The 16,676-nt window shown below is 44.0% G+C and overlaps 1 protein-coding gene across 1 annotated transcript in view; it reads left to right on the forward strand.

Moving 5' to 3' along the window:
- The window catches only part of LOC120053257 (SH3 and multiple ankyrin repeat domains protein 3-like), a 275,026-nt gene that overhangs the window by 212,284 nt on the left and 46,066 nt on the right, over positions 1 to 16,676 (forward strand). The window contains exon 14 of the mRNA XM_039000401.1: positions 12,455 to 12,568. Coding sequence (XP_038856329.1) covers positions 12,455 to 12,568 — 114 coding nt within the window. The remainder of the gene's footprint in view (positions 1 to 12,454; positions 12,569 to 16,676) is intronic.

A 16,676-nucleotide genomic window follows, 5' to 3' on the forward strand; every position in this document is an offset into this window, starting at 1 on the left:
TGGTGCTGTAGTACTGTAGCTGTTGTTGTCCAGTGGTGCTGTAGTACTGTAGCTGTTGTCCAGTGGTGCTGTAGTACTGTAGCTGTTGTTGTCCAGTGGTGCTGTAGTACTGTAGCTGTTGTCCAGCGGTGCTGTAGTACTGTAGCTGTTGTTGTCCAGCGGTGCTGTAGTACTGTAGCTGTTGTCCAGCGGTGCTGTAGTACTGTAGCTGTTGTTGTCCAGCGGTGCTGTAGTACTGTAGCTGTTGTTGTCCAGTGGTGCTGTAGTACTGTAGCTGTTGTTGTCCAGTGGTGCTGTAGTACTGTAGCTGTTGTTGTCCAGTGGTGCTGTAGTACTGTAGCTGTTGTTGTCCAGCGGTGCTGTAGTACTGTAGCTGACAGGTCCAACCGATCTACCCCCAATAACAGCTAGTTTTCTGTTTTCTGCTCCCCACTCACTCAGTCTTTTTTTTTTATTCATGGGGTAGATCAGCTTTAATATTGCAGATAGATTGTAGCTCCAATCAATGTAATTGTCTGCATCATTTTCAATCCCCCATATATATTTTTTTGTAAATATATATATAGTTATATACAGTACCAGTCAAAAGTTTGGACACCTACCCATTCAAGAGTTTTTCTTTATTTTTACTATTTTCTACATTGTAGAATAATAGTGAAGACATCAAAACAATGAAATAACACATATGGAATCATGTAGTAACCAAAGAAGTGAAAGCTTTGCACACTCTTGGCATTCTCTCGCTTGAAAATTGTATCCCCCATACATATAACATTCTATTGGTTGCAAGAATTTTGTATAATAATTTAAATAAAAAAAAATGAAGTTTTGAATCTGGCGTCGTTTTGCGTATCAGTTCATAAACCATGTGCCATGGAATTGGTACATGGAAAATCTCTTCCCAACTATTTTGCAATATATTATGTCACAGCTGTCTAATAGTATGTTTGAGTTTTAACCACAATATTTGTTGTATTTTTTTTAATTTTTTTTATGGTGGATTAAACTGAAATTGCAACCACCTTTCTATGGCTTGTTTTTAAAATAATGATATTTTGGAGATTATTCTGTTTTCAAATAACCGAAAGTGAGAGGTTGTAATCTGTATAAATGGAAAAAGGGAATTCTTGAACATGGGATGAAACATTCTTACTAATTTGCTAGAGAACCCGTTTGGATTTAAGTATAACTTTTGTATGACTGACGCCTCACTCCCAGTCTTAGCTAAATTCTTTCTTGAGAAGGAAGCAAAATTGTTTATTTTTGCTAAAAAGCTATTTTTTGCCATTTTAATGGAAATCTATTACAGTAAGGTACTTAATTGTTACTCAGAAATAAACAATTTCCAGAATCGAATAGGCTATAGGCTGCAAAAATAGCCTATATTTATAGGCTATAGCCTAATCAAACGTTTAACAGCCGACTAGGTTTAAACTCTATATAGCCTGCGTATGGTTGAAATGAACAAAAGCCTGAATTAATATAGTAATTAACAGACAATTGTTTTCAGGCTTTGTATCCATCTACCGGGTTGTTGACCTCCTTGTCTACAACGACTCCTTCCAAACCTGAGATTTCGCTCGCACACCTCCTGTTTCCACGATGGTGTTATTCCACCATTATTTTGTCGGTGACGTTAGCCATTTTCACGTGAGCTAGGCTAGCCAGGAAAAGTTAACTTGGCAATGTAGTCATGTGTGGGGGGAGGGAACATAAACGGTGCATGTGGGCAAATTAGGAATGTTTCAGCAAAACACAAATAATGGACAGTTCACTGCTTTAGCCTAGGCTACTACCGATAACTGCCAAAATAATGGAAAATGAGGGATACAACGTGTACTGAAAGCAGATGCTGCCATACCGCTGTGGTTCCTGAGTTAATTAAGCAATTAATGACAATGCCCCATCCACAGGGCACAAGTCGTTGCTGAATGGTTTGATCAGCATGATAACAATGTAAGCCATCTGCCACGGCCATCTTAGTCACCAGATCTCAACGTAATTGAACACTTATGGGAGATTCTGGAGTAGCACCTGAGACAGCAGTATCAACAAAACACCAAATGATGGAATTTCTTGTGGAAGAATGGTGTCACATCCCTGCAATATGGTTCCAGATATTTGTAGAATCTATGCGAATATATTTGTTCTGAATCACGAAATAATGTTTTCATTCCACCGCCAGCTGCATTTTTTGCGGGTCACTCGCTGGGGAACCGTGGGTATCCGACCCGATGCAGGACTATACTATGAGGGACGTTCCATGAAAAGAGTGCATTTTGCATCCCTTGGATATTTTAAGTAGAAATTGAGTCTTTGCTCAGCACCGCCAGAGAATTTTGGACAACCAATTGCAGCTCTCCAATGGATAGCAACTGTTGTCAATTCCGACAACTCGGACAAGCTCGTATTTAAATCGCATGAAAGTAAGTGAGGGCATTGGCAAAAACAGAGTTTTTAAAAGGCTAAATAATTTAACACTGCACCAGGAGTACTTGCTACTGTGATTCCTGAAATGCAGAGCCTGTTGCAGAGTATTTTTCTTATCTGAAATTATAATTACTTTTGTTACATTGTTTGCTACCTCAGCTGGTCAGCTAGCCACTTAATAAAACGTATTTTCTCAAAATGTATGTTAGCTAGCAAACTTAACAATGTTATGAATACAACTCCCATCTGCTTATGACATCAGGATACAATTTGAGAGCACTAGTTAGCTGGCTTTGACTGCAAGGTGATCATGAATTCAAAGCCATTCCGTGGCTAGCTACACTACAAACATCATTTTACTAGGTTCCTGTGAAGCAATTGTAATGACAGTCCACAACAACATACCCCAGAGTTTCCTGATTAGCAAGAGGTTATACTGTGTTTAATTTAATTGTGTATTGGAAACACAGTTGGAGATCATTGTGAGGGGATTTCGCCAGTGGTTGAATGGGGAATTGGGCTTCCCGGGAAAATGTTATCTGAGGTTGCAACAGTAACCAAGGGGGGCGGGGCTTAGCGAAGGGTCAATTGTGCACCAATATTGAATTTTAAAAGCCTGTTATATTAAATAAAGGGCCACATGGAGAATTCAATAAATCATATTTTTATATGAATGAAGACTTGCTAAGGCCAAAACATATTTTTTTATGCAGTAGAACATATGCTCTTTATGACAGAATGTTAAAATTAGGTGAAATCAAAAGTTACACTTCTCTAAGGGCTCCAAATTGGTGGAACGACCCATGAGCTCTTGGCTTTAACCTCAGTTAGTCACCTACAACACACTGTGATGGTTTTCTGGTTATGCCTCTTCTCTCCTGTCCATCAACCCTCTTTACTATTCCCCTACTTTTATCTGTCCTCTGATTTCTCCCCATTTCCAACCTTTTCTTCCTCTTCCTCCACTTTTGCACTCTTTATATTCACCTCATGTCTTCTCCCTTTTATATATGCTCTCTCAACTCTCCTCCCTCTACGTTTCTCCCTCTTTCCCTCTCTATGGCCTTGCTCCCAGCTCAGTCTGGATAGCAAAAGACACACTGGTGCCACTTGGCCACTAACAACACACACACACAGAGCCCTGTTTCAGGGCCACTGAGTGCCAGAGTCTGTTTCAAGTGGCCAATAGTCATGCCAACCGGGCCTTGGCTCACGACATAACAGTTTGCTGATGACACAACAGTGGTAGGCCTGATTACCAACAAGAACGAGACAGCCTACAGGGAGAAGGTGAAAGCCCTGGCGGAGGGGTGCAAGGATAATAACCTCTCTGTCAACATCAACAAAACGAAGGAGCTGATCATGGACTTCAGAAAACAGCAGAGAGAGCACGCCCCCATCCACATCGACGGGGCTGCAGTGGAGAGGGTGAAAGCTTCAAGCTCCTCGGCTTGCACATCACTGATGACCTGAAATGGTCCATTCACACAGACAGTGTAGTGCAAAAGTTGCTTGGCCCATAAGACTCTCACAAACTTCTACATATGCACCATTGACGGTATCTTGTCAGGCTGTATGACTGCCTGGTACTGCAATTGCACCGTCCGCAACCGCAGGGCTCTCCAGACGGTGGTGCGCTCAGCCCAAAGCATCCCCTGGGACACACTTCCTGCCTTCCATTACTTTACAGCAACCAGTATCACAGGAAGGCCAAGAAGATCATCAAGAACCTCAGCCACCCGAGCCATGGAGTGTTCACCCCGCTACCATCTAGAAGGCGGAGAAAGTTCAGGTGCATCAAAGCTTGAACCGAGAGACAGCTTCTATCTCCAGGCCATCAGACTGTTAAAGGCCATCAGACTGTTAAATAGTCCCTATTAGCCGGCCTCCAACCAGTAACTTGCCCTGAACCTTAATCACTATTACTAGCCGGCTACCACCTGGTGCTCTACCCTACACATTAGAGACTGCTGCCCTATGTACATAGAGACATAGCATACTGTTTTACCCACTTCACATGTACACTGAACAAAAACGCAACACGTAAAGTGTTGGCCCCATGTTTCATGAGCTGAAATAAAAGATCCCAAAAATGTTCCATATGCACAAAAAGCTTATCTCTCAAATGTTTTGCACAAATTTGTTTATATCTCTGTTAGTGAGCATTTCTCCTTTGCCAAGATAATTCATCCACCTGACAGATGTAGCATATTAAAAAGCTGATTAAACAGCATGATCATTACACCTTGTGCTGGGGACAATAAAAGGTCACTCTAAAATGTGCAATTTTGTCACACAACACAATGCCACCGATGTCTCAAGTTTTGAGGGAGCGTGCAATTGGCATGATGATTGCAGGAATGGCCACAAGAGCTGTTGCCAGAGAATTGGATGTTCATTTCTCTACCATAAGCCGCCTCCAACGTCGTTTTTGAGAATTTGGCAGTACGTCCAACCAGCTTCACAACCGCAGACCACGTGTATGGCGTTGTGTGGGCGAGCGGTTTGCTAATGTCAACGTTGTGAACAGAGTGCCCCATGGTGTCTGTGGGGTTATGGTATGGGCATAAGCTCCGGACAACGAACACAATTGCATTTTATTGATAGCAATTTTAATGCACAGAGAAAGTGACGAGATCCTGAGGACCATTGTCGTGCCATTCATCCGCTGCCATCACCTCATGTTTCGGCATTATAATGCACGGCCCCATGTCACAATGATCTGTACACCATTTCTGGAAGCTGAAAATGTCCCAGTTATACCATGGCCTGCATATTCACCAGGCATGTCACCCATTGAGCATGTTTGGGATGCTCTGGATCGACGTGTATGACAGCCTGTTCCAGTTCCCACCAATATTCAGCAACTTCGCACAGCCATTGAAAAGGAGTGGGACAACATTCCATAGGCCACAATCAACAGCCTAGTCAGCTCTATGTGAAGGAGATGTGTCTCGCTGCATGAGGCAAATGGTGGTCACACCAGATACTCACTGGTTCTGATTCACAATCAACTTTTTTTATGTACAGTATCTGTGACCAACAGATTCATATCTTTATTCCCAGTCATGTGAAATCCATAGGTTAGGGTCTAATGTATTTATATAGACTGATTTCCTTAAATCAATCAAATGTATTTATAAAGCTCTTTTTACATCAGCAGATGTCACAAAGTGCTATACAGAAACCCAGCCTAAAACCCCAAACAGCATGCAATGCAGATGTAGAATATGGTGGCTAGGAAAAACTCCCTAGAAAGGCAGGGACCTAGGAAGAAACCTAGAGAGGAACCAGGCTCTGAGGGGTGGCCAGACCTCTTATGGCTGTGCCGGGTGGAGATTATAACAGTACATGGCCAAGATGTTCAAACGTTCATAGATGACCAGCAGGTCTATCACATTCAAGAATAAGACCCAGGTGCAGATAGTGTCGAAATAACAAAAGTGTATTATTCGAACAGGGGCAGGCAAAATGGCAGGTCAAGGGCAGGCAGAGGTCAGTAATCCAGATAGGTGGGGCAAAGGTACAGGACGGCAGGCAGGCTCAGGGTCAGGGCAGGCAGAATGGTCAACACCGGGAAAACAAGGAAACAGGAACTATAGCAAAGACAGGAGCAAGGAAAACAATGCTGGTAGGCTTGACGAACAAAACGAACTAGCAACAGACAAACAGAGAACACAGGTATAAATACACAGGGGATAATGGGGAAGATGGGTGACACCTGGAGGGGGGTGGAGACAATCACAAAGACAGGTGAAACAGATCAGGGATTGACAGGGTCAAATAATAATAATCACAGTGGTTGTAGATGGTGCAACAGGTCAGCACCTCAGGAGTAAATGTCAGTAGTCTTTTCATAGCCAATCATTCAGAGTTAGACAGCAGGTGCAGTAGAAAGAGAGAGAGTCGAAAACAGCATGTCTGGGACAAGATACAGTAGCACGTCCTGTGAACAGGTCAGGGTTCCATAGCCGCAGGTAGAACAGTTGAAACTGGAGCAGCAGCATGACCAGGTGGACTGGGGACAGCAAGTAGTCATCAGGCCAGGTAGTCCTGAGGCATGGTCCTAGGGCTCAGGTCCTCCGAGAGAAGAGAGAAAGAGAGACAGAGAGAGAGAGAGAATTAGAGGGAGCATACTTAAATTCACACAGTACACTGGATAAGACAGGAGAAATACTCCAGATATAACAGACTGAACCTATCCCCCCGACACATAAATACTGGAGGCTGAAACAGGAGGGGTCGGGAGAACTGTATCTCAGTAAAATCTTTGAAATTCTTGCATGTTGCGTTTGGATTGTTGTTTAGCATATACTGTATTCTACTCATTGTTCATCCTGTATAACTATTGCTGTCGACATTTTCTATTCATATATTATACAACGGGTGTGTCTAATCCTGAATGCTGATTGGTAAAAACCGCATTCCAGCCGGTGTCTATTCCACAAGTTATCACTGGCTAAATCTATGCTGTTAAAATGCCTATTTACTCTGTTCCATCTGCCTGCGCAATCCACTGTCTCATCAGCCCAGCCAGGCAATTTATAGAGTTGATCTCCACCCACTATAAAAAGTATCTAGACATTATCTCACCTTTCTTTTAGACTAACATTTAGTTTTCAACAGTGGATATTTGTATAAACCTTGCTGTCTGTCTCTCCGACATTTGCAACATTGTTTCAATATTCAAATTCGATCTCCAGCTGTCTCATAGTAATGAATGTGTCGGGAGTCGGGATGAAACATATACAACTTTTCTCAGTCAGTCGAAAACATGAATCAGCATAATTTTAATGGATTTATACAAAGAACTATCAATAGAAAAAAGGTCAAACAAAAAGAAGTGCAGATAGTTTGCAGTCTTTCCAGCTTCAGTTTGAAATGATTGTGCTAGCTATGTTGTTGGCTAGCTCCTCTGAACAACAGTGTCCTGACAAGAAAAAATAATTTTCCATGCCAGGTGAAATTGGGCATCATTAGCTCATTGTTAGCTCCACAGATGACGCAATCTCAATCGGACTCCACACTGCCCTTTCCCACCTGGACAAAAGTAACACCTATGTGAGAATGCTGTTCATTAACTACAGCTCAGCGTTCAACACCTTAGTGCCCACAAATCTTATCACTAAGTTAAGGACCCTGGGACTAAACACCTCCCTCTGCAACTGGATCCTGGACTTCCTGACGGGCCGCCCCCAGGTGGTAAGGGTAGGCAACAACACATCTGCCATGCTTATCCTCAACACGGGGGCCCCTCACGGGTGCGTGCTTAGTCCCCTCCTGTACTACCTGTTCACCCACGACTACGTGGCCAAGTATGACTCCAACGCCATCATTAAGTTTGCTGACGACATAACGGTGGTAGGCCTCATCACCGACAACGATGAGACAACCTATAGGGAGGAGGTCAGAGACCTGGCAGTGTGGATTCAGGACAACAACCTCTTCCTCAACGTGATCAAGACAAAGGAGATGATCGTGGACTACAGGAAAAGGAGGGCATTCACATTTACGGGGCTGTAGTGGAGCAGGTCGAGAGTTTCAAATTCCTTGGTGTCCACATCACCAATAAGCTATCATGGTCTAAACACACCAAGAAAGTCGTGAGGGCATGACAACGGCTTTTCCCCCTCAGGAGACTGAAAAGATTTGGCATGGGTCCCCAGATTCTCAAAAAGTTCTACAGCTGCACCATCGAGAGTATCCTGACTGGTTGCATCACGGCCTGGTATGGCAACTGCTCGGCATCCAACCTTAAGGTGCTACAGAGGGTAGCGCGTACGGCCCAGTACATCACCAGGGTCAAGCTTCCTGCCATCCAGGACCTATATAGTAGGCGGTGTCAGAAAAATTGTCAAAGACTCCAGTTACCCAAGTCATAGACTGTTCTCTCTGCTACCACACGGCTAGTTGTACCGGAGCACCAACTCTAGGTCCAAAAGGCTCCTTAACAGCTTCTATCCCCAAGCCATAAGACTGCTGAACAATTAATCAAATTTCCACGGGTATTATTTACATTGACACCCCCCCACCCCTTTGTTTTTACACTGCTGCTACTCGCTGTTTATTATCTATGCATAGTCACTTTATCCCTACCTACATGTACAAATAACCTTGACTAACCTGTAAATTGACTCAGTAACGTTCTTATCCTGTCTTGTCCCTTGCGGCTAACTTACAACCACGTAAAAGAGTGCAGCCAGAAAGTACTGGTACCCCCTGAATAAAGTCTCATTATTGTTATTTTACTGTGTTCTTTTTTATATTCTTTATTTGTTTTACTTTAGTTTATTTAGTAAGTATTTTCTTAACTCTATTTTCTTCAAACTGCACTGTTGGTTAAGGGCTTGTATGTAAGCATTTCACTGTAAGGTCTACACCTGTTGTATTTGGTGCATGTGATGATTACAATTTGATTTAATTTGTTATGGATGTATCCAAATAAATATCACTAGAAAACAGCTTAAACAAATGCAAATGCAGCTAATTCCTTGCTTTCTGGCTGCACCGTTTGACGTAACTGTAAGTTATCCGTAGTTGGCTAGTTAGCAAGCATGGGATAAGAACGTTGCCAGCCAATATGGCAATGGAATATTTAGAACGAACGACTGGGTCGCGTACATAGATACAAAACGAAGACTGAACGACTGGGTCGCGTCTCTGTCAACCGAACCAATAGATCAAACGACCAGCCGGCTTGGGTAGCAACCTCAGATTTGTGTCGGGACTATATCTTGTGGAAGGATGAAATAGTATGAATAAATTCATCAAAATAACGTTAATGAAAATATGTCAACTATTATTTTAATATGTTGGTAACCCGTTGTATAAAACTGATAATGCCCTCGAAGCCGGTGTTTGGAGGATATATTGACTTCGTCTCGGGCCTAACAACACCTGTGCCAATATATCCTTCAAACACCGGCTTCTCGGGCATTATCACTTAACTGTCCATACTTTCTATACACACCATTATTTATATATAGTCTAACATTGCTCGTTCTGATATTTATTAATTTTAATTTGGGGGATTTGTTTGTATTGTTTTGTACTGCTGTGTATTACTGCACTGTTGGAGCTAGACACACAAGCATTTAGCTGCACCTGCGATAACATTTGCAAGAATGTGTATGCAAACAATGACATTTGAGTGGCACTGTAAGGGTGACGCTCCTAAAACCTTGTTTGTGTGTGGGGACCAGGGTTATTTGAGCTTTTTATGAAGTGTTTTTCATCAGCCTTCACTCTCAATTACCCTGTTCTCTGTGGCACTTTCCCGCTCGCCCTTTCTTTTTTTTCTCTCTCGCTCTCTCCGCTTCAGTGTGATCGGTGACGGTCATCTTTGGTCACAGTCTGGTTATGGTAGTGGCACTGTCAGGGGTCTTATTTCATGGTGTTCAAACGCACACACACACACACACACACACACACACACACACACACACACACACACACACACACACACACACACACACACACACACACACACACACACACACACACACACACACACACACACACACACACACACACACACACACACACACACACACAGGAACACACTCCTCGCAGAGTAAAGACGAGGGAATGGTTTTACATGCTCACCAGTTTGAGTGGTGAGCCTGCCGCATGAAGCACTCATGTGTAGTGACTGAGTGATGGAGAGCAGAACCAATCAGAAATACTTTTGGCATTTGTGTCCTGCGACTCCAATCTCTAGTTCAGCATGTCATTCTGAGCAGAAGTTAGGGGTTGAAAAATAATGCATTCATGTGTTGGAATAGAAAACATGACTCCAAAGGATACTCATGGTTCATCCACACTGCTTGTAAAGGTTCACCTTTTTATCATTTCAATCCCCAATGTTTGAATTTGCCTTCTGACATTCATCAAGATACACGTTCAACAATAGTGGACTAATAGTGGTCATGAATAAAATACAATGTTCATGTGATTTGGGATGTTAGTTTGAAGTGACTCAGAAGTAACGTTGAATTTGAACTGAAGTATGAATGTTGATGTGTGATATGAGTTTATGTCAGAGAGAGGATTAAAGTTATGCTCCAGAATTTTATATAATTTCAGCCAGTAGTTTTGAAAGTGATGCTTGAGCCAAAACGGGTTCCCGTTTTTTGTGTACTATGTCATGATGATACGTTCCGAATTTAATTTGCATACTATTTTACGAATTTGTACCCCTTTTTCGTGATATCAATTGGTAGTTACAGTCTTGTCCCATTGCTGCAACTCCCGTACGGATACGGGAGAGGCGAAGGTCGAGAGCCATACTGCCTCCGAAACACGACCCTGCCAAGCCGCACTGCTTCTTGACACACTGCTTACTTAACCCGGAAGCCAGATGCACCAATGTGTTGAACTGGCGACCGTGTCAGCGTGCATGCGCCCGGGCCCGCCACAGGAGTTGCTAAAACGCGATGGGACAAGGACATCCCGGCCGGCAAACCCTCCCCTAACCCGGACGACGCTGGGCAAATTGTGCACCGCCTCAAGGGTCTCCAGGTCGCGGCCGGCTGCGACACAGCCTGGGTTTGAACCTGGGTCTGTAGTGACACCTCAAGCACTGCGATGCTGTGCCTTAGACCGCTGTGCCACTCGGGAGGCCCCAGACTGCATCTTTAAGTGGTGATGCAATGCTCTGGGGTTATTGAGGAGCTTATCATCATGGTTCCTGTGGCTGTCTGCTAATTGGCAGGTTGATTTCCTGGTCCTTGATTACAGCTTGCTCGGGTGTTTTCAGCTGAAGAAGGGAATTGGAGATGATGGGGTGAGTGTGTCAGTTCCCTGAAGGTCTACCATATTTCACTGTTGAGACATTTCTGAATAGAGCGAAGGCAAGTAATCGCTTCGTGCTATGTAATGGTTGTATGCCAAGCCAAAGGACAGGGAACGGCATAGAGGGAGTATACCCAGGAGACTCAGTGAAGCAGGTTTAAGCTGTGATCAGAGAGAGGGAACACAGCAGGTTTCCTCCAGGAGAGGGGATCGATGCAGCTCCTCTATCCGATCAGAGTGAGCCCTGCTTTTACCTGGAACTCTGGGACTCTGGTTCTATGCTGGATTCTCCATGCTGAGGTAGCAGATGTGTACTGGCAGACTAGTGACGTGCTAGTGCAGTTTCCAATGTATGGTCACCTGTCCTGAGATATAAGAAGTCAAGTGTCACTCACAAAGTGAGATTGGTGTATTCATCCTGGGTAGCACATTCCATCATTCCAACATGTTAACATTCCAATAGGTTAACATCCCATCATTCTAACATTCTTCAAACCAGCCACATGCTGCAACCTGACTTTGCCGTAACCTAGCAACCATGGAAGGATGAGGGTTCAGTAGAACACAGCCAGAGTTCCAGCTGGTGTTCGTTTATGTGTGTGTCAATATATGTGTATGTCCAGCTCCTTAGTCTTCTTGTTAGCCTGTGCGTAATGAATGTGTATGTTAACATGTGTGTTGAGGTAATGGATAAGCTTAGTGGAAATGAGCGCTTGACTCAGTCCTGCAGCGAAGATTAATATCAACCATACATTCGTCTCTAATTACCACGGCAGGGCACACTCATGCTCGCAATTACACACGTACACACACCACACACACAAAAACACACACTGAGACACACACACACACACACCAAATGCCTGCCTTGACTAAGAACACACACAACCCATTGCCATGCAATTGAATGGCTATTTACTGAGTGATTGCCAGTGTTGGGTTTGCATCTGTTATTTTCAGGAAATAAAATGAAAAAGAGGTCTTCTGACCTCAATGGGACTTCCTGGTCAAAATAAAAATTTAAATTAAATTGTGTCCACTTTATCCACAGGATACAAGAACTGACTGTGATTATGGACTTACAACTTGCTCCACTCACCGTTCTGTGACATCTACTTCCTTTTAGCCACAGTGGAGACTCATCTGTATCTGTTAGCCTGCAATGAACTGTACATATGCTGTAGTTAACTTTCTTTGTGTCTCTGTGTCTCTGTCTCTCCCCCTGTGTCAGTGTTGAGTATAGGAGAAGGAGGCTTCTGGGAGGGCACGGTCAAGGGGAGAACAGGCTGGTTCCCTGCCGACTGTGTGGAGGAGGTTCAGATGAGACAGTACGACCCTCGGCTAGGTAATGACTGGAGAACATACACACAGACAGCTCTGTAAAACACACACTCTCTCACTCTTCACAGTGTATATTTACTTTTGCTCGCTAGCCCTGTCCACGGTGCTGAACAGGCTGGTGAAACTATGGGTGCTGTCCAAGGTGCTGATTCAGCCATGTATGTACAATATTATGTGTGCTGACCTCTAATGAGTATACTGACTGCGGACACACACACACCACCACACGCATGCACACACACCAAAAACACACCTGAAGAAGCTCATAATCACATTGTTGAGGAGGTGTCAAACCTTTCCCACCATGATGAATGCACCATATGTCTCACTTAGCCAGGTAGCCTATCGGTTAGAGCAGTGGGACAAATACCTGAGCTGACAAGCTGAAAACATCTGTTGAACTGCCTTTGGGCAAGGCACTTAACCCTGTTTTGCTCCTGGGGCGCCATACTACTATGGCTGACCCTGTAAAACAAGACATTTTACTGCACCTATCGGTGTATGTGACAATAAACAAGGACAACAGGGTCCATGAAAAGAGAAAACATACTGTACATGTTGCATTCATTAATGTACTATCTATCTCTGCATGTTTAGATTGGTTTATGGGTAAACAGGTGGTGTGTTTATTGAACCATAAAGGTTCATGAACCTTCTCCATCACAGAGTGTGTGTTAAACAGGCTTTCTGAATCACACCGCAAGTCCCATTAGGAACCCACTGATGCAGCTCCTACCTACTGTATAGAGCAGTGGGATGGGGAGAGATGTTCTGGAAAGGGGTCTGAGGGTGTGGCTAGGGAGGGTTTTGTGGAAATGGGTGTTGAGGAATGTCTCGTCTTTCCCCTCAATACCACTTGAGGAATCGTGTCCCCTGATGGGAGGGGTGAGGAGATTTGGAGAGGAAGGAGGGGAGGGAGTGAAATAGTAGGGAGGATTCACTAAAAGACAGAGGAGAAGAGATGAAGAAAAGGCAGCTCTCTGTCTCTGGTTTTTCTCCTCTCCCTCCTGTGTTTCTGTATTCCATCTCCTCTCTTGCTGCCCCCCTCCTTTCTCTATTCTATTTGTCTCTTCCCCCTCCTCTCTCTGTTTCCCTCCTCCCTCCATCCAGTTCTCCTTCTCATTCCTTCTCCTTCACGTCTTTCCACTGGGTATTGAAGTACATAAGCGTTATATGTTTTTCTTATAATGTTGAATATTAACTCAACAAATGATTTTGGTGCAATAAATAAGTCCAGCTGAATAAATAATGCTGTGCAATTGTTGAAAGTCAACAGTTGGTGATACACAGTGGTTTTTGAAGGAGTTATATGTATCCCAGATGTTTCAATAGTGATGAAATAATAGGTAACATACTAGAGGACACACAAACTCAGACACATAGATACAAGCACACACACACTCAGACAAACACCTCCACACACGCATACCCTTGTTTACCTGAAGGTAAGCATTGAGGCTTCACTGACAGTCACGGCAGTATATCTCAGCTCAGTGAAGCAGGAAAGACAGCCCTGTCTACAGTGAACTAACCCAAACAACACTGCTCACTGTGTGTGTGTATGTGTGTGTGTGTGTGTGTGTGTGTGTCTGTGTGTGTGTGTGTGTGTGTGTGTGTGTGTGTGTGTGTGTGTGTGTGTGTGTGTGTGTGTGTGTGTGTGTGTGTGTGTGTGTGTGTGAGAGAGTGTGTAGTTGTGAGTGTGTAGTTGTGAGTGTGTAGTTATATTGAAGTTGTTTATTGACTCTCCTACAAATCAGTGTGTTTGAGAAAACTGACTGTGTTGCAGGCTCCCCTATCTACAAGCTCTCAGATTCTCACTGCAGAATTCGACGTTTTTCCACGTTTCTCCAAACGTCAAATTTCGAAGTTGCTCCAAACGTCAAATTTCGAAGTTGCAAAAGCGTGTGTCTATCACTGGGATTGAACACGTGATCCTCTAAAACGGACCTCGCGGATTATGCGCATCCGCCACACCCGTCCACAACCCCCTAGCAAAACCCAAGCCAACTTGATGGTAATAGCGCTCAGCGTTGCCCCTAGTGGCGACATCCTTTAGTTAGGCACACAGCTCCTGCATGAGCTCCAGACGTTTTAGGCATGTTAGGCTCACAGAAACAAATCTACGGTTCAGTTAATGCATTCATTCCGACTGGGTTTAAAAAGAGCTAAGGATTGGGATATAGAAAAAACTCTAGGCTTAACTTCAGGCATTAATTCCAATTGGTTAACAATTTAGTCATTAATTACAATTAGTTAAATTGAGGATTAAGGTTTGGGACAGGGTTAAAAGAGAAAAACAACCCCATGAGCAAGTTTAGCTATTAATTAAGACTGGCCTTGATAACTCATTGTTGATGGATGGCGCAGTAGTCTAAGCAGCAAGCTACTGCTCCATGAACTGCGGGTTCAATCGAAGCGCTGGGCTTATTTTGAGTTTGAAAAAATATAGCCCTAGTGGACTGTTTTGATGGATCTGGAGTGATCTCTCTGCTCCTATACATCAACCCTGTGTCGTGACTCACTGTGCTCTCCCCCTCTCCCTCTCACCCTCTCCCTCTCAGTGTCTCTTTCTCTCTACCCCTCCCATTCTCTCTGTTTTGATTTAGCGGTAAGGTTTTGGTCAGTGTCAAAGAGAGAGAGAGAGAGAGAGATGGATATGGATAGAGTTAAGGCCAGGGTCAGGCCATCAGTGAATCTCAGTTATTTATTGTGACTATCTCTGTCTGTCTCTTTCTGTTTCTTTCTCTCACACACACACACACACACACACACACACACACACACACACACACACACACACACACACACACACACACACACACACACACACACAAAGGGGACAACAATCTGGAGATGACACTTTATAAGTCACACTGCAGGTAGGAGAGAAAGAGAGATAAAGAAAGGAAGAAAGAGATTAAGGGAGAGAAGGAAGGAGAGGGAAGAGGGAGAGTACAGAGAGGGATTCAGGAAAGAGGGATGAAGGGAAGGAAAAGATAAGGAGGGAGGGAGAGACTGATAAAGAGAGAGAGAGAAGGAAAAGGATATTGATTGATTCAATTCATTAACACAACATTGAGTGATGAGGGGTGAAATGCTGCTGGCTGTGAGTGTATTGGTGTTTGCATTTGTTTGCTTTTGCATTTGTGGGTGCGCATGCCATGCACATGCGTGACTGTGGATGCTATGGGGATATCACAGCTTTTTAAACTAAGGGCATTTTCACATGTGAAATTCGGTACCCTGGTTCGGTTTCCTGGAGCCTTTGTGAGAATTCTACAGAATACGTTTTTGCTTTCACAAGACCTGAAAACAACCGTTTCAGGGTGTGATTAGCAAGACGCACATTCCATATGACGTTAGCGAGCTAGCTTGTTTACATTTGGGGAAAAGTTCCAAGCGACTCGCGCTGCCACGTCACCATACCTGGTACTCTGGTCCTGGATCTTGGAACCGCTACTCACGCAGGTCCAGGATTAGTATCAGCCAGGATTCGTTTGCATTTCACATGTGCTTTATAGCGCGGATCAGGGCACCAAACGCTCCCGGATCCAGATTGTAAGGGGATATGTAAAAGCTCCCTAAGTTTTGTTACTGGTAGTTTTAGCTACTATGTAACATTAGCAGCAAGGCTTGAGGTTTCTTAATGGTTTTGTATGTATTCACTCTCTTCTCTCTCATCTCTTTCCCCCTCCCACCCCTTCCCTCCCAACTTCCCTCCCCTCCCACCCTCCCTCCCCAGTGCTGAGTAGTTGAATGACTCACCAGTCAGATACAGACTGCTCTATTTTTAGCCTGCCCATTAAAAAGTTTGGGAGTCTCTTCTTCATCCGCACCCTCTCTATCTATCCCTCCTTTTCTCCCTCTCTCTCACACCCTCTCTACTCTCCTGGAATGCTAATCACAGGACCTCTGCAGCAGGAGTGAAATGGAAGTCACGGCTGAAAGAGAAAGGGAAAGAGAGAAAAGAGGAGAGAGCAGGCAGAAGAAAGACAGGGAGAGCTGTGGTCATTGAGAGAAGTGAGGGGCAGATAGAGAGGCACAAGGTATCTTCCATCAGATGTGTTTTGTAGTTTTAGCAGACCCACATACACAGATCTAACTAGCTCAGG

This window comes from Salvelinus namaycush, chromosome 9, assembly GCF_016432855.1.
Source record: "Salvelinus namaycush isolate Seneca chromosome 9, SaNama_1.0, whole genome shotgun sequence".
Classification (NCBI taxonomy): Eukaryota; Metazoa; Chordata; class Actinopteri; order Salmoniformes; family Salmonidae; genus Salvelinus; species Salvelinus namaycush.